The sequence below is a fragment of the Passer domesticus genome, unplaced genomic scaffold (genome assembly GCF_036417665.1).
Source record: "Passer domesticus isolate bPasDom1 unplaced genomic scaffold, bPasDom1.hap1 HAP1_SCAFFOLD_63, whole genome shotgun sequence".
Taxonomy (NCBI): Eukaryota; Metazoa; Chordata; class Aves; order Passeriformes; family Passeridae; genus Passer; species Passer domesticus.
Window position 1 is genome coordinate 64870 of NW_026990166.1, and position 25399 is coordinate 90268.

General features: G+C 47.0%; 1 protein-coding gene and 1 long non-coding RNA gene across 2 annotated transcripts; both read right to left on the reverse strand.

The window, feature by feature from the left end:
* Window positions 1–7202: 7202 nt before the first annotated feature.
* LOC135293037 (uncharacterized) lies at window positions 7203–16372 on the reverse strand. The gene is made up of 7 exons (XR_010355189.1): window positions 16136–16372; window positions 13717–13807; window positions 13017–13337; window positions 10190–10256; window positions 8517–8688; window positions 8008–8052; window positions 7203–7868 (listed from the first exon to the last, which is right to left on the reverse strand). It is a non-coding gene; the product is annotated as an uncharacterized LOC135293037 (long non-coding RNA).
* Window positions 16373–16443: 71 nt separating this feature from the next.
* LOC135293036 (serine/threonine-protein kinase PAK 3-like) lies at window positions 16444–23536 on the reverse strand. Its single transcript, XM_064407046.1, has 7 exons — window positions 23366–23536; window positions 21155–21264; window positions 20215–20332; window positions 19281–19380; window positions 18659–18855; window positions 18194–18328; window positions 16444–16667 (listed from the first exon to the last, which is right to left on the reverse strand). The coding sequence occupies exons 1-7, from the start codon at window positions 23384–23386 to the stop codon at window positions 16623–16625; spliced, it is 726 nt and encodes a 241-aa protein (XP_064263116.1). The 5' UTR covers window positions 23387–23536; the 3' UTR covers window positions 16444–16622.
* Window positions 23537–25399: the final 1863 nt, after the last annotated feature.

A 25399-nucleotide genomic window follows, 5' to 3' on the forward strand; every position in this document is an offset into this window, starting at 1 on the left:
TTTTCTTTCCTCGGGAATCCCCTCTTCTTCCCCCCATCTGGGGAGAGTTCCAATGCAAATGCCTCCTGCAGCCAGCTCTTGTCACTGTAGACTGACAAAGGAGACCTTGCAATGGAGAGAGACTCCCTAGAGCTGCTGTGGAGAGCTGAAGGGGGAAGCTTTGTCCCTCAGCCTTGAAGTCTTGTTGGGGAGCTGCTTGTGCTCTGGGGGACGCACACCAATGGTGTTTATCCAAGTCCTGCAGGTTCATTCCTGAGCTTCCTGACTCGTCACAGAGACTTTGAGGCTGTCATGTTGGGGCACAAATTTCAGTCTGGGAACTTCTTGAAATGCTTCAGGTTTTTTTTTTTTTTAGTTTTTTTTAGGGGTTTTTTTTGTTTGTTTGTTTGTTTTTGTTTTTGTTTTTGTTTTCCCTGCAGAAATATTGCCATAATCTTTTGCTTCCAGAGAATCTTCTCCATGTCTTTAGGAAAATTCCCACTGCTAGGCTCCCAGATCAGGCCAATTCCCAGGTTCCTTCCCAAAATGAGGTGTAGCCCATGCTCTCCACTCTCCAGCTGGAACAGAAGAAAGCAGAGAGTTTGCTGTTGTGGGAGAGGCGTTTCTCTTTCCTGCCTGCTTTCCCTTTGGGACAGGTCGGTGTGTGGTCATTAGATAAAGGCAGGTTTAAACTCTGGAGGAGTTGTGTTCCAAACTGCTCCCTCCTGGAGCCCTTCTGTGGGCATCCTTGGACAAAAGGCCTCTTGGTGGGAGCTCCCAGTGGCAGGTTAAGGAAGGAGGTTGACATTTCAGGGCTGTGACTGCTGAAAGCAGCTGGTTTCCAGAGGTGTCCAGAGCTGGGAGTGGCTCCTTTTCTCAGCTGCCTGCAGAAAAGGAAGTTGCCAAGTGGGAATTTCATTTGCAGAGATGGCCATCAGGGGTGTTTTCCAAGAGATTGGCTGGCAGAGAGGCAGGTCTGGTGCTAAAGTGGCTGTGTGTTTGTTTTGCTGTTGGGGAGGGTCAGAGATGCAAACACAGACACCAGCTGGAGGAATAGTGGCATTTACTGTAATGCAAAAGTGCAAGAAAGAGTCAGAAAAGGAGAAGCCAAGCAAAGCACCCCAGCATTATTACAAAAGGTTGCCTCTAGTGGTTAAGAAAGATAGATCAGCAGATATCCCAATGCTTTCCCCTTCATCCAGAGTGGGACATCAGCTGGGGGAAGCTGTCCCAGCCAAGCCCTGGAGAGCCACGGCCGGGAACTGGGAAATCCTGCGGAGCCTCCACCTTTGGCGGCCACGAGGCTTCCGAGTGCGCTGTGAGAGCAGCCCAGCTTTGACAGTGCTGGACAGGCAACGTGACAGAGCTTCTGCTGGGGGACAGCTGATTTCATTCTCCTCTTGGTTTTCTCCCCAAGCCTGCCCAGGGCTCAAGGAGGAGCCAGGGCCAGGTGTGGCCTTGTCCATTTTCCTAAAGCAGCAAGGTGCAGACGTGTTTCCCCAGTGAATGGATGCATTGATCCTTTTGATAGCAATACTTGGTTAAGGAGCAGATACACAGTACATTTGGTTGGAAGGGTCACCTAGAGGGCAGCTTTGGCTCAGGTCCTGTTGTTGAGGCTTCAGCCAGAGTCTGAAGTTCAGCCTTCAGTCCTTCAGTATTTTGTGGTGCAAATAATTGCTGTGCAGAGCTGGAAACAAACAAGTCTGTCTTTAGCACATTTGAGACAGGGAAGAGGATTAGCCCTGCAAGGCCAGGCTAGGGCCAAGAGCAGAAGGCCAGCAGCCTGCATTTGCCCCCAGGGAGCCGTCCAGAGCACAAAGCCACTCCTGGCCAGGGGCTGAGGTGCCCGAAGCTGCCTCCCCGCTGTGCAGCTCTGCAGAGCCCGCGCAGCGCCGGGTCCTGGGCAGCTGGGACAGCCCGGCTGCCCTGCAGCACAAGGAGTGTCCCAGAGAGAAGCTGCTGCCCTTTGCTTTGCAACTGTTTCACAGAGTCCTGTCATTAATCCACAGAGTCTGATATGTTTTCCTTTTGTCTCCCAAATGTAACACAGCTTTTTGAGAAAATTGACTGATGTAGCTTCTGCTGGTGGTGGTGCTTTTGTCTGCAGGTGAGGGCAGGTGATTTGAGCCAAGGACAGAGTCCAATGTTAACATCCCAGCTTTGCCAAGTCAAGGAAACCTCTCGCAACTGGCCTACTGGTGCTCAGTAGTTTTCCTAGTTTTTGGAAAGCTTTGACCTTAAGAAACCCAGCAGATTTTCCTCCATGAGGATCGCATCAGTAGCATGATGCCAATTTTTTCCACCTCTTCTCTGTGTCTTTGTGCTTTTAGGAGTTCCTCAGTGCCCAGCAGGAATGAAAGGACCTGTGATGATGTGATTTGAGAGATCTGTTGTTCCTTGCCACATGAGTGTACATGGCAAGCTGGACACCCCACTTGTGGCTCTGTTGAGTTAAATTCATCCCAGTTCTGTGCAAACAGCAGCCCCGAGGTGCTGAGGAGAGCAAGGACAGTGGGTGGGTGTGCATGCACACAGCTGGGGCTGACTGCTGTGTGGGCAGAAGGTTTTGGACTGCTGTCCATCTTCACTCTCCCAGGCTGGAGGAATATATCAGATCTATACAAAATAAAAACATTTATCAAAATATATCAAAATGTATCACACAACACATATGAATTTATTATATATGTAATTTGTCATCTGTAGACTACATACTCAGTATTTTAATATAGATACTATAATAAACAGAAAATATAAAATATAGACTTGGTCTTTTTCTCAGCCATTGCCTGTGGGTCATACAGACCATCTCCTGGTGTTACTGCATTTGTGTATTCTGGTACTACTTATTAGAGCATCCATGTCCCTGGGAGTTCCTTCAGGGAACTTCACACAAAGGGCTTCCATCATTTCAGTGCTTGTCAGAACTTGTTCCTTCCCAGTTCTCCAGCCTCCTTCTGGATTTTGGAGCATCTCAGCACTTGTGTCCATGGCCCTTCCTTCACCCCCAGCCTGCAGCAGTCACAGTCACTGCTGCCTCCCCCTTGCTGCAGCTCATTTGCCCAAGTGCTGCCAAAGGCAGCGGAGCTGGCTCAGGATCCCTGTTGGCTTCTGGGCTCTGGGATGAGCTTCAGGGGGACACTTGGAGCCCTTCCTAAAGAGCTGCCCATGGGATGGGGGGTGGATTTGTCCTCCCCAGGTGGCTCCTGCTTGGAGTTCTGCTCTCAGTGGAGTCCCAGAGTTTTCTCAGCAGGCCTTGGCAGCGAGTTCTGAGCCAACGTGTGGCTCTGCTGCCATCCCAAATCTGCGCTGCCCTTGCCCAGCCTGAGTGCAGGTGGGGCATGTGCTGGGCATGGCCGGGGATTTCCATGGCCCAAATCCTGCAGCATTTCCATCTGCTCCTGGCTTTGGGTAGCACAAATCTACACTTCCTTCAATTGAATCATTGCATTTATTGCAGATAGTTACACCTGCACTAGTAATGTACAAATATGCAAAAACCCCTTGAGTTTAAAAATGAAATTTGTTTTAAATTGCTACATTTGTGCTGCCAATATATAAACATGCAAATATCAATTTAAGTTTAAATCTAATTCTTTTGAGATAATTGTGCTTTGTAAATATATATAAATGTCAACTTCAGTTTAAAAAATTAGTTTATTGCAACTCTACAACTCACTATACACAAATATGAATTGAAGTTTACCAATTAAATTTTTACATATTACTGCAACTGTACAGCCCATATACAAATACAGGAATATCAATATCCCTCTCTAAAGAATCTCAGATCCAGAACTAAATAAATACAATTGTAGAACTATGCAACTCCATATATATTTAAGTAGAAGTAAATACACATATATTTATAAGAATATATAGATGTAAATACGTATTACATATTTTATTCCATATATAACATATAATACATGCATAAGAAACATATCTATAAATATACAAATATCAATGGATCAATTAAAAAATCCATACAACTCCAGCAATAGATCTAGACTGCTCCACAAATGTACAAGTATGTAAATATAACTACAGATGTAAACACATCAATATACATGCATCAATATAACAATATACATACACAGATACCTACACAAATATCAGTCAATGTATGTAAATATCCCTACACTTGTAACTATCCAAGTCTAACTCTACCTATCCATAAACAGAACCAGATCAGCAGGGATTGCAGCCCCCCATGTTCCCAAGCTCTCCCTCGGTCTCCTCCTCCCGTGCAGAGCAGCTCTCCTGGACAGGGACAGCAGATGGGACATGTGGGAAGCAAAGGGAACACTGAGTCAGTATGGGGACGTTTCCCTTGGCAGCAGCTGCACTTCCACCAGGGAAGAGGAAATGTCAGAGCCTCCCCAGGAGGTTCAGAAGGAAAAGCAGCCGAGGGGCCAGGCTGTGGTGAGCTGTTCACTTCTTTCAGGCATCCCAGTTGCTCTGGGGGAACTCCCTCATGTCACGTTATTGAACCACCTCTGCACTTACCAAGACTGTGGCCCCCAGATCAAGCAGTATTTCTGTCTCCAGCTGCTTGCACCAATGACAGGGAACGTCCTCTGACAGCGCTGGGGCACAAAGTTACCTTCCACAGCTCATCTGACAGGGCCTTGTTCTTCCTCTGCTTCCTGTCTTTCTCCTTATCTTCCACTTGGAATTTTTGCAGCACTTCTTTTTCTTTCCCCTTGATCAGTGCTAAAATGAATGTTTCTCTTCCAAGCTTGAGTTAGTTCAGTGATCCTGTCAAGCATTTTCTCAGAAGCTTTTCTGATGGAATTGAGTGTTAATTTCAGCAATTCTGGTGATTTTCTGTGTGATTTCTGCAAGTCTCCTGTTCATTAGGGCACCACTTGGGAAGATACAAAGAGAAAAAGGATGTTTGTGTATGTCAGTCCACTAGTGGAATATTCATGGGTAGAGAGAGTGATTAGCTGCATTTTACATGTACTCCTAACCTGAAAGTGCAACAGGTAACTTGGGGAGAAATCAAAGCCAGATCTCTCCTTCTACCAGCCTGTATTCAAATGTAAAGTAAATAGAGCAGGGTGAGAATGTTAGTGCTCCATTAGTGCATCCATAGATTCCTGCTATGCCTGGGAACCTGATGCTCGGAGTCTTCCACGTTTAGGGGAACTGCATTTCAGCGAACTGCATTTCAGCAAAGAGAGTCCCTGTGCACAGGCGCCAAAGGGAAGAGGGTCCCACGGAGAGTCGGCCGAGGAACGATTCTCACAGCCCATGTGGCTGCATGCTGCTCCCCTTTGTTAAGCAACTTTGGCACATTTATCCTTCTCTAGACACTGTCTCACGCCACTAATGCTTAATGCTGCTTGGTTCAGTAGCTGCATTCACACATGCATGTTAATTACTGATTGGCTGTCACACCATAAGCATCTTTAGCTAAGGTGTGCCAAATTAGCAGCTCCCATTTGTGTGTGCTTGGCATTTGGTTTCATCTGGGCACAATGCTCCTTCTTCCTTGATGTATCTGTTGGAGGACAGTACATGGTCTGTCTCGTTCTGGGGACAGTACATGGTCTTCAGAGTAACTCTGTAAACTGCAGGCCAGGGCTGTCCAATTCCCACAGGAGAATGTCCTGGCCTTGTCCAGGCAGGAATCCTTCTAAGTTTAGTGGACCCATTTTTTGCATGGCCAGAGGCTTTTTCTTGTCATTACAACAAACAAACAAGCAAGCAAACAAACAAACAAACAAAACCCCTAAAGAATCACCTCATGTAATAATATAAGAAAAACTACAAAGATTAGGAATTCCTTTTGCAATGTCATCAGATAGAGATTCTCATTTCAGAGCTGAAACAGTACAAAAGTTATGTAAAACACTCCCTGTTAAATGGGACCTACTTAGCCCATGGAGGTCAATCCCAGCAGCAAGGCTGACAGAACAAATCAGAGTCTAAAAGCAGAAATGAGTAAAAGTGGCCAGGAAAACTCACTGAAGTGGTCACCAGTGCTTCTCCTTGCTCTCTTGAGGTCCAGAATTCCAGTGGTTCTAAAGAAAAAAGTGAGCCCATGATAGGAAATTATAATTTCAGTCCCTTCTTATCATCATTGTGGAAAGTGCTCTCATCTTTCCACAAGTTTCTGCTGTGACCATCCCTGGTGACTCAGGTACATCCTCATCAACCTGGGGACTGTGTCTTATGTCAGAAAGCAGAGCAACAAGCCACCTAAAGAAAAGTGGAAAGGACCATTTGAAGTGTTCCTAAGCACTCCTGCAGCAATAAAAGGGGATGGGATCAGTACATTGATGCATCTGCCCCCAAGGGAAGGGACTTGAGGGAGGAAATATAGATGAGAATTTGAAGCCTCAAATTGTTAAAGCATGGAAATAAAACTTTCTAATGCAGTGTAGAGTGAGTTAGAAGAAATCCCATCAAGGGAAAGATATGTCATGAAGGGGTAACTATGAAAAGTCCTCAGTCTCAGCCCACCCTGGGCAGCAGCACTCTGGCACGCTCTGTCAAGCAGCAGCAGCCAGCAGGCCCAGGGGAGGCAGCCCAGCACAGTTCACCCCATGCCCCCCACGGCAGGGTCCCTGGGGCTGCTGCACTGCAGAGCTGGAGGAGCACCCGTGAGCCAGGCAAAAATGGACCCAAGTCTCAGGGTTTAGGAGGTGACATTTTCTTGAACTTGGCTTGAAGGAGAACAGAAGGGCAACAACTGCTCAGGTGTTCAATCACAAAACACCCCAAGGGCTCTCAGGTACAGGGACTCAACATCATTGGCTTGGAGACAATGGAGGAATTTGTAGAATGCTCTGCAACCCAGCCACCTTTGAGTGTTCCCAAATATTATCCTCCCTCAATCAATTTCATATCCTTTCCCTAAAGACGCTTACAGCCTTGCTGGCAACAGCTCTACCATGTTGGCTGAATGAATACATGGAGGAAACTTAGGAAAAGTCTTAGACATCAAAGTCCTTATAGGTTTGTGCTGGAATCAAGATCTATGTCTCTCTAGAAAGGCTGCTTGAGACAGACTAGTCTTAAAAATGCTAAGAAATTGACAGCATTTCCATAGGGACACTTGAACTGAATTTCCATTTAAAATCCATTGAAGTACCTTGCCTCCAACATTTCTCCAAGTGTTTTAGAAAAATCTTACAGAGATTTGGATCATCCCTGGCTCACTGAGAAGGCGAGGCCATGATTTACAAGCAGTCCTGAGAGCTGCTTCAGCCAACAGCTTAGAGTAGCCCATGTGCACTACTCTGCAACCCTCCAAAACAAGGTCATTTGGGGACAGGGTTGTCCAACTTCTAAGCCTTTGACAACTTTGGCAAAGAGTTTGAATTAACAAGAAAGGTCAAAAACCACCCCTACACTTATCATAAAGAATTTCCATTTGCTACAATATTTTCTTAAAATGAGCTTAACTTCATAGTAGAGGTAGTGGGCTTCCACCCTCTACTGATCAATTTATTTCAGTGGACAAACTTAGGACTTGAAGAAAACAAGTGACCAGAAGAAACCCAATCCAAATGATACAAGCAACAAGGAGAGAAGGAATTACCAATAGTGAGATTCCTTTATTGTTAAATTTCAATACTATCATCTTTCGACTTAAACTTCTTTGAACTAATCCTACATTTATAAGAAATCACCTACTACTCAGTGCTAACATAACCTACTCTTCTGTACTAATTTAAAGAATTCTAAAAAAATCTAATCTTCTAGTTGAAATAAAAAATCCTGATTTCAGAGATGTTCCATGCTGAAGCCGATGTCTGGTGCCAGTACTCCACTCACTGCTGCTCAAATTCAGAAATGCAGCTCTGAATATGGGCCAGCTTCTTGTGGAGGTACTGGCACCTGCTCCTCATTTCAGAGTAGCTGGGGCTACCCTGTGAAGGAGAAAGCAAAAGAAAATCAGGCCATGCTAACACTTCTGCAGAGTTTAGAATCTGATGTCCTTTGCTTTAAAAATGCCTTGAGGCAAACTTAGCAGTTGCCATGGCCCTGCAGGTCTGGTGTCACACGTACCTGTTGTAACTGCTGATAATCTGCTGGGATTTGATAATGCAGCATCTGCAGGAAAAACAAAGAAACAAAAATAACAAATCATGAAAAATGTTTCACTGGCACCATAAAATGCACGCTTTGGTAAAACACTAAAAGTACACTTCGACTGACTCTATAGAGATTTTCTTCTCTGTGAGCTCACCACTCTGTGAGCTTCTCTGGGAGCTCTGCAAAACAAATCTCCATCTCCCAGCATCACCCAAGATCTGTAACTAAGCCTCTCAATAGGCAACAGAAGCAGCCCATGCTCTAAGACTCTGCTTGGAACACCTCTCATAGACAACTGTTTCTTCACAGACAGCTCAAACAGGGGCTTTTGGGCAGGGTCTTGCCAAAATCAGACCCAGCCCAAGAAGTGTCTGAGCATATATGCCAATTCCACAGTTTCCCTCTGTCTCACTGAGCAGCTCCAGGGAATCCAAAACACTGCTGTGATGAAGCACAGTCTTCATGGTTTTATCCTTCTTTACCTGATAGGCCTTGGAGCCTGGAGTCAGAGACTTCCATTGCTCCTGAAATTGTCTGAATTTCTTGATGATCTTGTCAATCTTTAAATATAAATTCCGATATTCCTCATATTCTGCATTGAAGTCGTCCTTGTAGCGCTGGCGTTGCTCCAAGGAGACAATGGCTCCGTATTTTCTAAAGGTAAAAATGAGACCATTTTTCTCTGAGTGAATTCTAAGAGAGCATTTGAGTATGTTTCCAATCCATAAAACACACATATAATTTGACACCATGCACAGGGTAATGAAAAACACAGACACCCAAACTTTGAGTCAGTGGCTCTGGGACTGATAGTTTCTACTTTCAAGGTCATGTGCACCAAGAGAATGTAGTCAGGTAACTCTGGGAATCTGACACATAATTTCTATGTGGCCCATTTCTAGTTACTAATAGCTTACATTGTAGAGGTTTTCTTCATGAGCAAGTAGAGCACATTTAGAAATTATGTGCCCTCATTTCAAATGTCAAAGGAAAAACAAACACAGCAGCTTCAGGAAGAGAAGAAACATAACTAAATTATAATCTCTTCCTCTGTAGGAAAAAACTAAATTGAGTTACATATGATTCTGAAAATTCATCTGCAAAATATTTTTGTAAAGGAATGTATTTATGGAGATGAATGAACTTCTGAGCTACATTCTTTTCTGCCTAACTGTAAAGCAGAGTCAATGATAATATTTGATTCCTCTAGTGGACAACAGTTACATCAGTGACCTGGGAACGGAGGCATTTCTAATACACAAAAGGAAACAAAGCCACAAAAACAAACTCTAGACAAGTCAGAAACTACAAGAAGAAATACCCAAAGCACATCAGCTCCTCAGGAGGCCAAAACTCATTAATGCTTAAAGCCACTGATGGGAGTCAAACCTTCTTCATTCCCTTCTCCCTCAAATCAGCAGGTGTGAGGTTTATCAAGCTCATGATACAAATCCAAGATGAAGTGGCAATGAGAACAATAGATGCCACTTGCCAACACTCTCACACCAATGCTTCTGCTCCTCTGGGCCTGAAGGTTTGGTTCTTATTGGATGACAAAAACTCCCTCCACATCAGAATGAATTCCTTCAAACCACCCTGAGATTAATATTTACAAGCAGTAAATTGCTAACAAGTTGAAATTCAGTAGCAGGACAGACAACAACTTGTGCCAAGGATGCATGCCAGGCCTGATACACCTCAGTAGTATGCAGGATAATTTTGAAAAGAAAACCACAGATGCCTTTCCACATTTGGGAGGTCCCAGAGCAATGTGAGCTGGGGCCCTGCCGCGCCTGCTCCAAAGGCCGCAGCTGCCCCAGAGCCCCAGAGCTGCAGGAGGCCTGGCTGCCCCTGCCAACATCTCTGCCCTGACACAAGCTGCCAGCAATTTCCAGGGCTTTAGACCACACACACACTTCTCCCTCCTCTCCTGCAAATGCCATGAGGGGATGCAGCAGCACTGCTGCAGCTGAGCCTGTGCAGCTGCACTGCAGGAAGGGAGGGCCCGTCCGGGCCTCACCCACCTCGGTGTTCATCTCTGCTCTGAGCCTTGGAGGCCCAACAAAACCTGCTCAAACTCATCCTTTCAGCACAGCAAAGAGATGGACACTGCCCCCCACTGAGAGTGGCAAGAGTGAATTGCTATTTGACTCACCTCAAGTAGTCTGTTTGGTTGCTTGTTGCAGAGCATGTGGAGGCAATGGAAGTATCTGTTCTTTTTCCTGCAGAAAAGCAGAATTTTGACACTCTTCATCAGGAGATCATTAAAAGGCCAAAGGATCCCCATTGGACAGTCTTGAGAAAAGTCCTTCAGACCTTTCTTTTCACAAGAAATTGTTCAGAAGAAGCAGTAACATTTATTAATGGGGCACACACAACCTTTTCCACAGTAGCCTGTCCTGGGGTTTAGAAAGAGGGAATGGACACTTTATCCTACAGATTGTGCATTCCCAGAGTGTTAGCCCCAGCTATATATTTTCTCATATGAAGGCATGAGGTGCCATCTGTAGAGCCATTCAACTCATGCAGCAACAGATGCAGCTTCACAAAAGACAACAGCTTGAGAGAGACCAATATTGAGGTTCTAACAAGAAATGAAGAAGGAAGCTGAGTTCTTCTCACACCATGTTTTTATCCCCAATTCCCTGCCAGTTCCAGAGGCCCAAAGTTCAGAGGAGTGCCTGCACTCTTGTCAGCAGGAAAGCCAATTCCATTCTATTGGGCTTACTGGCACTAAGGCTCCAATGACCTGCAGCCAAAACCGATTAACGTGGCAGGATGGGGTTGGAAACAGCTCTGCACTTGTGAATTGCCCTTTGGCTCTTTCCAAAGGCATTTGGGAAGCATTGCACACATAACCTCAAAGCCCTCTTTCCAAAGAAATATTGAAGAGCTACGATGATAATAAAAAGAGCTGCCATAAGGAAAAGTCAGCAGAAACAGGAAGGAACACTCAGGATCTTGGAAATCTCTGCTTTCCTCTTGAGGTTTTGTGCCAAGCATCAAAGACCCACAGGATCCTTTACGTTCCTTATGAGCTTCCATTGCCCTTATTTACACAAAGTAATCTTGTTCAAACTCAGCCATTCTTGCCAATCTTTAGGCCACCTGAGCTTTAATTCTTGAGGAAAAAGCGGTCATGTGATGTTCCATTTGCTTTTGTTGATTTCAGTGTTCAAACTATTACATGGTATAGCAGAAGTATAAAAAGAAGTGTAAATATAATAATAAAGCTGGACAGAAATACCAATAGTCAGAGCATGTTGAATACAACTTGCCTTTGCTGTGAGCATTTCATTTCCAAAAGTGCATTTGCTCTCATGACTCAGTCCACAAAAAAGCTTCAGCCTGAGCCCCAACTTGAAACACAGAACAGATTTTTCCTTCACCAGCTGGGCAGAATTTTGTTACTGCCTCCTGATAAAAGCTGCTCATGTGTTTATGGATTCAAGCAGAAATCCTTCCAAAGGCATCCCAAGGTTTGCAGGTGCTGTGTTCATGTCCAGAAGAAATGTGGGAAGACCATCTCAAAGCACCTGTATCTACAAGCACAGCACTTGCAAGAGGCATCTGCACACTCTAAACCTGTCTCCACACCAAATCCAACTTGGAATCTGCAAGGTCAACCTCCAGAAGAGACAAGCCACAGATTTAACAAAGCAACTGAACTCTGCCCTACTGCCTGTGTCCCTGTCATCAGAAATCAAGTGTTCTTTATGCCTTTATCTTTAGCTTTTCAACACTGTTTTCAGTCTGTACTACTTCCACAGCTTTTGAAGAAGGAAATTCTGCAGCTGGAATGGAGAGGATCTCACAGCCCAGTTCAAAGTAGATCTCCAGGAAACCACACCCCAGGTTTTGGGCTTTTGGTGTTTCCATGAAAAGGCTGAGTTCAGTGAAAAAAACATGGAATCACAGAGATTTGACTGTTTCAGTAAACTAGCCTGAAATCAATGTGTGACAGGTTTGTGCATTCAGCATGCAGTCTTGGAAATCTGCTGATGGAAAAAGCAGTGTCTCAGTCAACTGTCAGTTTACTAGAAATCAAATGGAAAGAAATAACCCATTCCCTGTGGTTTTGTAATGCCTGGCTCTTCCTTTTAATCAGCTTCTCCCAACAGCAAGCAATTTCACATTTCTTTGTCCTCGACTGGTTTTTGCACTATTTAGAGGGAGAATTTCTAAAAATTAATGTCATTTCAGACAAGGTTCCAGCAGCACAGGTTCTGGGCTTTGCTGTTGTTGTCTTTTAAAGCAAGAGATACAATCTAATCTAACGGCAGAAAAAAAAAAAGATTCTTGATTTTTCATGACCATACAGCAGGGGTAATGGTAGAGCAGCAATGTAGAGCAGTGCCTTTGTGTATCCAGAGCCAGCTTTCAAAGCTCCCTTGTCACAAGGTGCAAGAGCACAATTAACTGTTTCCAAACACTGTCAAAGAAGGATGTTTCCATAAGATGAACCACCACAAAAGGAATCTGAGAGAAGCACAGATGGCAGGAAGAAAAGCACTAAGCCTTGGCCTAGCAGAGGTGAAGGTTCGGAATTAGGACACCAGACAAAAACTCCACTGTAGAGACTGTGGGTAAGGAGAATCACTGCTTCCATGGCTTCTAGCCCAAGATGTGGGGACAGCTGTGACCACCCTGTGGATACCCCAGTCTTGGACAGTATAAAGGTGGTACCTCCAGAGAGACTTGGGGCCTCCACCACTGAGAAGACAAAGGGTGAGGAAGGACCAGCTGGATGGCAGAGGGCCCATGTGGGGATGATATCTTCCTGCTGAATGTCTCTCTCTTCCCCTCACCCTGCCTCTCTTCTCTTATTTCTTTCTATCTCCCTAGTTTGCATTTACTGTTCAATAACATTTTTACTCTTGACTGTGGAAAGAGGTGCGCTTGCACCTTAATTGCACCTTAATAACCAAATCTTTACACCACAGTTATGCACACAGGAGTCAGGGAAACCAGCACATTAATACCTTCATCGAAATCCAAGGGATGCAACTGCTTCAGTCTTCCCAATTCCTTTTTCTTCCTGTTTGAATTGGGGATCTCCTCTGCACCCTGGCAGGCACTGGGATGATGGAACTCTGAAATTTCTCTGGTTTTTGCACCACATGAGTGCAGGGGGAAATGGAGCCAACACTTGGAAGCATGTCCAAAAAGCAAAGGGATGTGGAAGGCAGAAAGAAGTAAGAAAAGTGGCCACCAGCTGCTGCCTGGACATGACTGGGCTGGTGACCAATTCTCCTTTTCTTGCTTGTCACAGGACTGGTCAAGTCGGAAGCCAGAGGACGTTTCTGCAAGAATAACAACATAATTTGTTCATGAACTTATGAGCAGGGTGAGCTTTTGCTCCCATTCTGAAAAGGCAGCATTTCTGAACTGGCCAAGGTTGAAAACACATCTTTCTTAACTAAAAAGAGCATTCAAACCAGCAAGTACTGCAGGTAAATACAGGCTCTATCTCACCGCTCCTTTCTCATCCTAGCACTTAGCAAGTCCTACTTCAAGTCTGGAGCTAAAATGCTTTGAGAGAAGGACATTCCCATTCAGCAGCTCCATCAAAGTCTTTCCCAAAAGGGAAGGTCCCGTACATTCACATCACAGCTTTTACACCACCAGCAAGTCTGCTAAAATTTACCATACAGTCCAGAAGGTTAAAAATGCACAAAATACCTGAGCAGGTCTTGCTGGAGTGTCTCTCTCAGAAGGTCCCAGAGATTTCGCTTGACTGGTGTTGGTGGGGTTCTGAGATGGAGCTGATTTTCTGTATGGATGATCCAATAGTTCATGTTAAAAAGCCTGAATATCAACTGTCATAGTTCTTTCCATGCAAGGAAAACAGACCTTCAGTGTCAGGACTCAAGGAAACAGCATGAAGTTGAGTTCAGGAAGCTTTAGGCAGGATATCATGAAAACATTCATGGCTCAGAGGGTGCTTGAGCACTGCAACAGGCTCCCCAGGCCAGTGGTCACTGCACAAAGAGCTTAAGAAGGATTTGGACAACTCTTTGGGCACAGGGTGTGATTCTCGTGGTGTCTGTGCAGGACCAGGATCCTGGCAGGTCCCTGCTACTTCAGCATATTCTAAGAATCTTGGCTTCATTGCCAGGGCTTTTTTTTTTTCCCGTTCTCTGAACGACTGAATATTAACTTCAAATTCTGTCTGACTATGTCAGTGTAGCCAGCCAATCAGTCTGAAGGGTTTGAAATAGATGTTCCTTCAGACTGAAGGAATTCTCCTTTGGATTCCACTTGGCTACCTATGGGCAGACATTTCAGAAAACAAATCTTCATTATGGTTGCTGCATGCACACTAGAGAAATATGATTGTTCCTGAATTGGGTGTGAGCACCCAATTTGAGCTCAACAATATCTTTTTGCACAGAGCTGAATTATTCCCTGCCACATGAGTTTTAAGCCATATTAATGTTTCACCAATTGGAAACAACCAAGTATCTCCATTCATATCCAGCAAGAGTTCCTTTGAAAAAAACACATTTAGTGGTTTAGTCACAATATGTAAGGAGAGGGGGTCATGGTACCCCTGGTGGACAGCCCCTTCTTCCCTGAGAGCCAATCCCCTTTGCCCTGCCCCTTGCTACTGACCCTGCACACACCCCTGCTTAAACCTTGTGCAGAGGACATGGCTCATCTTTTGTCTCTGGTTCCCCTTTGCTCTGCTCCAATAAACCTCACTGGAAGTGACCTTATAAAAGGCCTCTCTGTTTCTCTGCAGCTATTACTAGTTGTAAGAAGCAACTCATCTGTACTGCAGAGTCACCAAGGCCTTGGTGTGCTTTCCTAGAGTGCAGGAATCTGTGCAGGGATTGAGGCCAATGCTTAGTATTCCAAGAGTGTTTATCAGCTGGGCATTAGCAGTGACAAAATGCCTGCTACTGCAGGAACATGCAGCAGAGGGGCTGCAGGCTTCCTCCTGAGAATTGCCTGCAGGGCAGTCCTATCTGGAAATGCCACATGGATGTGTCTCTTTGATGCATCTCCCTAAGCATACAACTAAAATATCAAACAGGGATTGTAAAAAAAGTGTGGTGGTTTTCTTCTTTTGGGGCACTCTGAAAACAACTCTTCCTCTCTGATACCTCAGGATTGTTCTAACAATGTAATGTTTTAACTTTTAGGGCACATTGAAAAGACCTCTTCCTCTCTTATTTGTGCTATCAACTGATGTTCTCATCCAGAAGGTCAGGCTAACCAAAATGTAGAATTCTTATCAAACCCAAACTGTAGAAGGAACAGTAGAAGTACTAACAGTCATAAAAACAACACCAGCATTAAACCAGCCCCACAGCCTATCAAGTTCTGGGAAGTATTTTGTCTCCAATGACTGGTGACAAGTCAGGAGTCTAAAGGGAATCCAGGAAGCCAAGTGTTCTCATCAGTTAGGCCAGACTAGCACACACACCTTCACGGAGGGATTGGCTGGGTTGCAGCCTTCTGCTGCTTGCAAAACAATCCCTGCTCTTGTCTTCACTGCACAGGGAAGCTCAGGCAAAGCCCACCCACTCCCAACTGCCCTCAAAGGCAAAAGGAATGCCCCAAAGTGCTGCCTGGCTGTCCCCAAGCACAACACTGGCTTCTGAGGGAGTTCACAATGTCTGTCTGACACCAAAGGGAGGAGGAACATGTGCTCCAGCCCATGCTGAGGCTCACACACCATGCTCTGCTTCATCAGACAAAGAACACACAGGATGTACTCAGCAGCTTCAGGCACCTCCTCAGCAGCCTGACAGCCAGCCTGCTCCCACAGCTCCAGCCTGGCTCTGCAGGGAGCTTCCTGGGGCACCTCCCTCCTTCTGAGACACAGCTCTGCCTTTCCCATTGTCTTTGGGCCAGCAGAGCCATTCCTGCCTTCCTCAAACCTGCACTCTGGTAGCCTCTCACCTGACTGCTCCTTTCCCTCATGGCACAAAGGTCTCTCCAGCACTGTTTACCAAGGGCCAGCATGGAGACAAAGCCACCCAGACAGACAGAGCCCAGAGAAACAGTGCCCATAAGGAGTGCAGAGCAGTCCAAAACAACACACAAGCTCTCTTTTCACACCCTTTGCCTTTTGACTGCCTCTGCTTCGTACCTCTTCTTGGTCAGCTTGCATGGTGGCAACTTCCTGCTTCATCTCAAGCAGCCTTTTCTCCTGCTCCTTCTCTACCTCTGCCAGGAAGTTTGCCCCTTGTGCCAGCAGCTGTTGTGCCTCCAAACGCTGCCCTTCCAGCTCCTGGTGAGGGGAGGAAGACACTTCCAATGAAGTTCCAGCCAAGTTCCCCAAATAATCAGTGGAAGCTTCATGCCTCACACCACCCCCCACCTGAAAATGCACGTCAGTAGTGACTCTGTGCCCTCCAGCAATGCTGTCCAAACCAGAAATTCAGGAGGATCAGCAGGTGGGACAAGAGGAGATGCCACCTTCCTTTCCTGCTCTGATGGCTGCCTCTTTCCCGGCCCCTCTCTCCTCTGGATTCCTACGTGCTCTCAGAGGCTCTGTTCTCCAGTGCTGAAGTGGTCCTTGTCATCTCCTTTGCTCCCTGCATTCCCTTGCTGCAGGGATGGCAGCAATCAGGCTGTCAGAAGAGGCTTAAGAGAGGCTCCGCTGATTGCAGAAATGGATGCTGCCCAAAGGGAAAAAGAAACAAAACTAACCAAATTAAAAGAGACAAAGGAAAAAGGAACCATTCTTTTCCAAACTGAGTTCCTAACAGGGCCGAGCTGGATTCCTCCAGCACCCAGAAATACACAGACATGGGACTGAGGGCACCAGCAGCACATCTGCCTTCATGTCCAGCATGCTGCTGTCACAGGCAAACACAGCCCAGAACTGCACTAGTCCATTCCTCATGGTGCCGTCACTTGCTGGGATTTTTGTCCTGCTGTCACTGTGGGATTGCTGCTTGCTGTCCTGAGGATTTATTCCTTTCAGGAAAGTCAACAGACTTATTCAGGCACCTCTTTTCTACAGACATGGGCTCTTTGAGTGTCCAGGAGAGATGTGGGGCATAAAGCATCCCTCAAGAGACTCCCAAGAGCTCTGAAAAATGTTGATCCCACGTGTTGATCTCAGGAAAGCTGGACGTTCAGGTTTTCAGCAGCAAGCCAGGAGCAAGGACACAAGCAGCAGGGTGCAGATGTGCTCAGCTCTGGCTTGCAGGAAGAGCAGTGTCTGCCTCAGCACACCCCACTCCCTCCTGTGCTGGCTGGCATCTTCCTTCACAGCAGGCACAGCCAAGGAAGTGGCCCGGTCACCAGCTCCTTGTCTGCCACCAAACCTGGCAGCAAAGCCACAGCAATTCTCATCTACTTGCCTGGGCCAGGCAGCACATGGGGCTGGCACAAATCCTGCACAGCTGTGCCTGTTTGGCTGGCAGAAACCTCCAAGGGTGGGCCAGGAGGGACAAGCTGGGTGCCCTCGGATGCTCACAGTGAGCTCCACCCCAGCCCCCACCTTCCCACAGACCAATCTAAAACCGCTTGGCAGGGACTGCTTTCATTGTGTTCCTCAAGCCCCCGTCCCCAGCATTGCAATACTTCAGTTCCTTTGCTACCAGGCAAACCTGAATACAGCACCTGAGAGCAAAAGAGGGACACAGAAATGACCAGAAGGTGGGAGCTCTCCTCTGAGGAAGGGCTGGGAGACTTGTGCTTGTTTAGCCTGGAGAAGAGCAAGCCCCAAGGAGACTTTTCAATAGTTTCAGGGGCTTCTAGGAAAGTTGGGGACATATCTTTTAGCAGGGCCAATTGCAAGAGGACAAGGAGGAACAGCTTTAAGCTAAAAGACACTCAATTCAGATTGGCTCTGAGGAAGAAACTGTTTGTGAGGAGAGTGCTGGAACACTGGCACAGGCTGCCCAGAGAGCTGGGAGGAGCCCCAAGCCCAGCAACATTCAAGCTCCGCTTGGATGGCCCTCTGAACAACCTGATCTACTTGAAGATGCCCTTGCCAGTGGCTGGGGTTTTGGACTAGATGACTTTCACTGGTCCCTTCTAACCTCAGCAATCAAGATCCTACTTAGTTTTCATTTGAAAAGCATCCAGAGCAGAGATTACTCTGTGGGGGGCCCATCTGATTCCCTGGAGTTTGGCCGAGGAGCAAACCCTGGCAGGGAACAGCTGTTTGGCCTGCAGCCGCTTTGCCTTGTACCTGCAGAAGTTCCTTGGCAGAGCCTCGCCTGTCCACATCCATCTGCAGGCAGCAGCCCAGAAATTCACACAAGCCAGGGGGTAGCCTGAGCTGCTGCAGATTTGGAACCCCTTGCTTGCCTATCAGGTAGCTGGCCTGAAGCAAAAGCAAACATGAGACTCTACGTGATTCTTCCATATCCTTCAGGGCTCACCTAGACCCCATCTTTAAAACTCCAGTCTGCAGTGGCAATTTCTTGCCTAGCAGACGCTTAGAGATGAGCCTTCTCTCCCAAAGGAAAAAAGGCCCCAGTGCAGCCCCAGCTATTCCAAGCTGCACCAGGTCTTGCCTTGACAGCTGATGTGAGCCCCAGGGACCTTTTGAGAAGTGGCCCTTGCTGGAAGCACTTCAAGCTGTGGGAATGGGATATTCTCTAATGGACTCGGAGCAGAAGGACACGGCTATCTGAGCACATTTGCACCTTACCTTGTCACTGGTCTCCTGCATATAAGGAGCCTCTCCTGTGGCCATTTCTATTCCCACGATGCCAAGGGACCAGGTGTCCACTTTGGGGCCGTAAGGCTCTCTTCTCACCACCTCGGGTGCCATCCAGTAAGTGGTCCCGACCATCGACCTCCGTTTCCTGTGCTCAGGGCTGAGCACAGCACAGAGGCCAAAATCAGCTGAGGAGGAAAACAAACACTGCTTCAAGTAGGAAACCAAGGAAAAGGGCTTCTCACTCTCAGTCCCAGAACGCAGTGCTGAATCCAGCTGGAAAAGCAGCTGGGCTCTCCTTGCTCAGGGCTGCAGCCAAGGACATGGGCAATTGTACAGGTAACAACCCACCCACGATTCCCACAAAACCTTGGCTTTTCCTCATTCCCCTGAACGTTTACACTGTAACTCTCTCCCTTTGGAAGGAACACCCACAAACCAAAGTTACTCTGGATACCTGGTTGCTCTCTAGACCACTCAGCACCTTCCAGCTGCGGCCTGGGCTTGCGCAGCGCTCCCTGCACTCTCAGCAGCCACTGCTGGCACCCGGCACCTCTCCAAAGCAGCCCCACACCGCCTCCCCGCAGCGCTGCGCCTCAGCAGGAATACCCACCCAGCTTGACGGAGCCATCCCGGCCCAGAAGGATGTTGTCGCTTTTGATGTCTCTGTGGATCACCTGCTTGGCATGAAGGAAAGCCAGGCCTTGCAGGCACTGGCAGGGGAAAAAGAAACAGGAGGCCAAGAGTTACCCTGATCTGATTTCATCACATGCAAAAGGAGGCTGCTCCTGAAGATTCACAGATCTCCAAGGAGCAGTGAGTGCTGGCAGGAGGAAGAGCTTGCTGCTGCAGCACTAGGAGAGCAGGATCTTTCCAAGGGAAGGCATATTAGCTTTGGAGGGGGAAGCATCAGTCAGTCGTTGCTCCAGACTGTCCCCTGCAAAGCCAGCCAGAATGAGCGCTGCTGCAGCGGATGCGCTCTCCCCGTCCGGACGACAAACAATGGTTTGCCAAAAGAGGAAAACGTCCCTGCCTTGGATACCAAGGGGATCACTGTCGGGCAGGAGACTGGAGGACAAGGGTTCTATGGCTGCCTCAACAGCAGACTTGGAAGTAGCTCTTTTGTCAGTTTTCAGCAGCAAGCACCATGCTGGGTGCCATGCCATCCTTTGGAGTGGAGACCTGTGACAGATGAGTCTCTCTTTGGCTTGGCCTCTGGTTTAAAACTCTCACAGCAGCACCTTTGCACTTACAGGCAAAGAAGGCAGTGCAGAAAGGCTCTGGGCAAAGGCTTGGGGAAGCAAAGTGCAGAACAGAAAATAAAAAGGAAAAAGAGACAGAGAGTTCAATGATGGTGGATAAGAGTGAAGAACAGAATAGAGGAAGGGCAGGGACACTGGCAGGCAGTTCAGTCCAGATGCTCTTTCTTCTCTGAAGCAGAAGAGCAGCACAGAAAGAAAGCTCTGAACATGGAATCACTCACTTTGCAGTGCTTTCAAAGGATGAGCCTTGTCCAAGCCATCCCAAGCACAAGCAGGATCCCTTACCTCCCGACACACTGTTGCTATGTGTCCTACAGCCATCCTTCTCACGGTGACCACATCAGCTAAGGAGCCTCCATCCATATATTCCAACACCAGCAGGACAGCCTCATCCACAAGGTAGCTGCAAGAGGAAAGCAACAGCGTAGAGCTGAACGTGCACAGCTAAATTGCTGTGGGGAAGAAAAGACTACAGCTGAGTTTTGTTTCCAGGTCACTGGTAAATGAAGATGGAATCAAATGAAGACACACTCCACCTAGGCTAGCCAGTGCCTGCCATCTGTGCCACCTAAAGGAGGAAGGCACATCCATGGAAAAGGAGACGGCTTAGGTGGCAAGCAGGGGAAAAAGGAGGTTTAGTGAGGAAAAAGATAAATCTGGAAGTGGACACATCCCAGCAGCTGCTTCATCATCTTCAGACACAAATTGCCCCATTCCCTCCAGCAGCAAGGAGACACAGTTTTCACAGCTTTTACTAAAGGCAAGTGGGTGTGCAGCACTGCCAACACCCTTTGGAAAACCTTGCAGAAAGGACAGTCACAAACAGGAAAATAATTTCAGACCTGGCAAATTATGTGTCTCCTAGCCTAGTCTTTTGGCATGCAAGGCTATGGAAAATAGTGGGAACAAGGTGCATAATCTCTGGCATGTTTTCTCCTCCAACACTTGGAAAAAATCATGCCCCAAACCAGCAAAACCACATGCAGCAAGTGAACATACAGGCTGCTGGCTTAGTAAGAGAGCCAGGTTTCTGAGATCAATCTTCAAGCTGTTTATGTCAGGAAGCATTCATGGGGACAGAATGCAAACTCCTCCCATGCCTGGTGCAGGAGTGGATTGATGTTCATTGAAAGATCCATTTTCTGCCAGTGGCTAAAGAGCTTTTAAATCTTTGCCTTGCAAGTATGGAAATGAACGTTCCCAGAAAATCACCAGAACTACTTACCTTTCTAAGTAGCTGACAATATTGGCGTTCTTATTTTCTCTCATGAGCAGGATTTCTTTTAATATTCCCTCACAGCCCTGGTGCTGGAGATAAAGTTCCTTTACAGCCACCTACAATGACATCAAAAGCTCTTAGGGACAGACATGACCACAGCCTCTTTCTCCGGGCACTCACGGGCCCGGATGCCTTGTCACCTCGGATAAAAGGGACTCTAAACCATCAACCACAAAGCGCTAACACCACCCTCTGCACCCGCAGGCTTCTCAAATAGACTTTGTTTAGCACTACTATTATCATTTACACACGCTTTGAAAGCCAAAAGTAATTTTTCTCCTGTGAAGAGACGGCTGCCAATTCAATTGTGTGCCAGAGTAAACACATACAAACATGATGGGGAAAATGCTGTCAAAAAAGAACTGCAAAGTGACTCAAGGTAAAGTTACAATCCCAGCACATCCTCACTTCTTCAGTTTGGCTTTTGCAACTTTGAAGAACAATCTTTAGACTTGAAATTATTGAATGGGTTTAAAAATGAATAACCCTTTCTGTGGTACACTATGGATGTGCCCCAAGTTCTAAGCACAGGGCTTGGGGCTTTCGGATGCCTCCAAGACCTCCCTCCAAGTGCAGTTCCTGAGCACAGCTCTGCAGCTGGATAAGGAACTACCTTCTCTAATTCCTTACTATCAAGGAAGATGGAATGTATTTCCTGAGAGTCAAAAAGGAGAATTCAGGACTTGGAACTTCTAGCCCCAAAGAGCAGCAAGACTCTCCAAGACACCACCATGCCTGGTCAGAACAGAGAGCATCTCTCTAGTGGAACACAGGATCAACACAAGGTTGTATTATTTAAGGCTCTTCATCAACTTCTTCTCATTCATCTGTGCACGTGTCTCTCTGTGTCTCTGTGTGTGTAGGTGTGTGTGTATGTGAACTAGGTTCCCTAGGACTCAAAGGCAAAACTGTGCTCCAGACAAGATCTCTCTTTCTGAAGGGCTTGCATTGTATTTTCCAACTGAATCACGTGATAGAAAACAAAATATCTGTGTCTGATCCTGGGCTTAAGAGGAATTGGTCTGGAATGATGGCTCTTGCCATCAGCTAATCTATGCACATTTATCCAGTAAGTCCAAGCTAGCGTGTCCTCTGAAAGACACCACGGCCATCCTTGCATTCATTCAGGTAGGTAGGAAGGACAAAGTCTGTCCCAAATGCATTTTGCAGCCTGCCTCTAGACAGACTGCTTCTGCAGAGCAGCCTCTGCAGCAAAGACAGGCGGCCCAAAGCTCTGGCCACAGATCACATCACAGGGAAAGCACTCAAGAGCTGCAAGATCTGCATGGGCACTCACCGCTTGTCCTGTGGCAGTGTCGAAGGCCTTATAAACAGCTCCAAAGCCCCTAGAATCAGAACAGTAGCAAGAACAGAGAAGTTGTTCAGTGCTGAGGAGCAAAAGGCAGCCCAGGCAGGAGCTCTCTGCTGCCTGCAGTGTCTCTAAAACACTGGGCTTTGTCTACTCTTCAGCCAAGGGCACAGCAGCCCAGCAGCCCTCTGCCATGCAGAGTGTCCAAGAGAGAAGCTGGCTCCCACAGGAAGAAAAAGGGCTGCTAGAATTCTCCAATGCACACACTAGCTTATGCATGTGGGGGGGTTTTCTCTGCCTTTTTCTTCTTGTGTCTGTGCCTGTGACGTGCTTTTCCAGGCAATGAAACACACAGTGCTGCTGGGCCTTCTCACCGCTCTCTTTTCATCCTACCTGCCAAACTCAGGCAACGCCACACAGCCTTTCTTATTTTCCTGACCAGTGAATATTGTTTCCAGAAAAATACTACTAAGAAATGCTACTGAGAGCTGTTATCTGACAGCTATCTGGTGGGAAACAACACACAAAACCTGCTCTCTCAGGTTTTCCTTCCTTCATGAGTGTGGCCATATTACTTTGAATCATACAAAACCATGTCTCCTGGGAAAATAGGCAAACTGGTGCCCCATCTTGGAGGGACAGGAGGGCTTCCAGGTCCTGCTCCTTGAGGCAGCCAAGACATTGTCAGCATCCAGTTATCTTTGATGATGCCTTGTACTGCCTCAGTAGTGAGACAGGGACAATCTGCAGCCAGGCTCTGAAGATGCTTGCAGCTTGCCTGACTCCCCACATGCTATTGCACCACCAAAACTCCTGGCCCGTGGTTCTGTACTCCTGGCTGCACTCACCCACTGCCAAGATGTTCCCATCCAGTGTACTTCTTTTCTGGATCTTCCACACTCACCACACACCCTGAAAGAAACAAAATGCAAGAAGCAAAGTTCAAAACAGAGAGATTGAGCTTGCAGGAGATCTGAAACCCAGCTCCACTCTCTGGGGCTCTGAGCAATTTGTGGTCTTTTAGCTAATGATAACATCAACAAGAACAACAACAACAACAACAGCAGCCCCAGCAAAACAGGCAGCTCTGCACAGAGTCTGATTCTCCCACACTCCTTTGCAGGGTTGCCTTGAGGGGAAACTAAGCCCATGGAAAAACCATCAGAGCAGACAGAAATCAGAAGACAAACAGGCACCAAGGCAAGTGGCGATCATCTACAAACGGGAAGGAGGGCTGAAAAATCAGGAGTCTTCATTTTCTTGGGAAGAAACACTCTTGGGAGATTCAGCACAAGGTTACATACTTCCAAAGATTCAGTGCACCCTGGGATCTGGAATGAATTTTTATCAACATCTGCTTTTTTTGCAGAGCAGAAAGAATATTGCAAAGTGAATTCCAGGAGAGGAGGGGATGTTCCCTTCCTCTCAGCAGTTTGCCTAAAGAATGCCTTGACATTTTCAGAGAACAGCAGCTCATGCTACATCCAAGAACAATGACTCTAAGAATTAGAACCCTTTCATTTAGGAGCAGGCTAAGTTCTGAAGACCACTTTGCCCGTTCCTCATTTAGTGAAGAACTACAAGTGCTGGTCTTCAGCCTGGGCTGCAGCAGCCACTGGCACTGGACTTGGCCCCTTGAACAGCACCCACGTGCCCCATCTTCCCAAAGAGCACAGCCCAGACGGGTCACAAGGACAGCGCCGCTCCTCAGGCGCTGCCGTGACACAGACACCTGCACAAAGGAGATGCTGATCCTCTCACCAGCCCAGGCAAAGCTGCAGCAACGGGGCGGCAGCTGCAACCCCACAGCTGAGGAAGGCTCCAGCCCCTGCAGGCACAGCAGCTGTCAGTGGCAGGGCAGGGATGACAAAAAGCTTGGCAAAGCCCACGAACGGCCACTGACAGCCACTGTCAAGAAGCCAGAGGCACACCCAGCTCTGTTACAAGCTGTTGACCCCACTCAAGGTAGAACATGGTTGTCTTTATGTTCAGACCCACGGAGGAGTCAATCAATCCACCTTTTGTCCCAACAGCTGATGGCAGACACTGAGTAAACTGGGCTCTGCTCTGTGCCTGACCCGTTAGTCCCTGACAGCACTGCACTGGCAGCTCTTACTAGTTGTAAGAAGCAACTCATCTGTACTGCAGAGTCACCAAGGCCTTGGTGTGCTTGTGTTCCTCGAGTGCAGGAATCTGTGCAGGGATTGAGGCCAATGCTTAGTATTCCAAGAGTGTTTACCAGCTGGGCATTAGCAGTGACAAAGTGCCTGCTACTGGAGGAACACGCAGCAGAGGGGCTGCAGGCTTCCTCCTGAGAATTGCCTGCAGGGCAGTTCTGTCTGGAAATGCCACATGGATGTGTCTCTTTGATGCAACTTCCTAAACATACAACTAAAATATCCAACAGGGATTGTAAAAAAACGTCCTTCTTCTCTTGAGGCACAATGAAAACAACACTTCCTATCTGATACCTCGGGATTGTTCTAAGAATGTAATGTTTTAACTTTTAGGGCACATTGAAAAGACCTCTTCCTCTCTTATTTGTGCTATCAACTGATGTTCTCATCCAGAAGGTCAGGCTAACCAAAATGTCGAATTCTTATCAAACCCAAACTGCAGAAGGAACAGTAGAAGTACTAACAGTCATAAAAACAACACCAGCATTAAACCAGCCCCACAGCCTATCAAGTTCTGGGAAGTATTTTGTCTCCAATGACTGGTGACAAGTCAGGAGTCTAAAGGGAATCCAGGAAGCCAAGTGTTCTCATCAGTTAGGCCAGACTAGCACACACACCTTCACGGAGGGATTGGCTGGGTTGCAGCCTTCTGCTGCTTGCAAAACAATCCCTGCTTTTGTCTTCACTGCACAGGGAAGCTCAGCA

What these genes read in the sequence shown, in the direction of transcription:
- LOC135293036 (XM_064407046.1), bottom strand. Translation starts at nt 23,386, where the DNA reads ATGGGAACATCTTGGCAGTGG. An exon ending in TGGGAACATCTTGGCAGTGG is followed by an intron (nt 21,265 to 23,365) that starts GTGAGTGCAGCC and finishes ATGTCATTGTAG; the next exon opens with GTGGCTGTAAAGGAACTTTA. An exon ending in TAGCAACAGTGTGTCGGGAG is followed by an intron (nt 19,381 to 20,214) that starts GTAAGGGATCCT and finishes TTCCCCTGCCAG; the next exon opens with TGCCTGCAAGGCCTGGCTTT.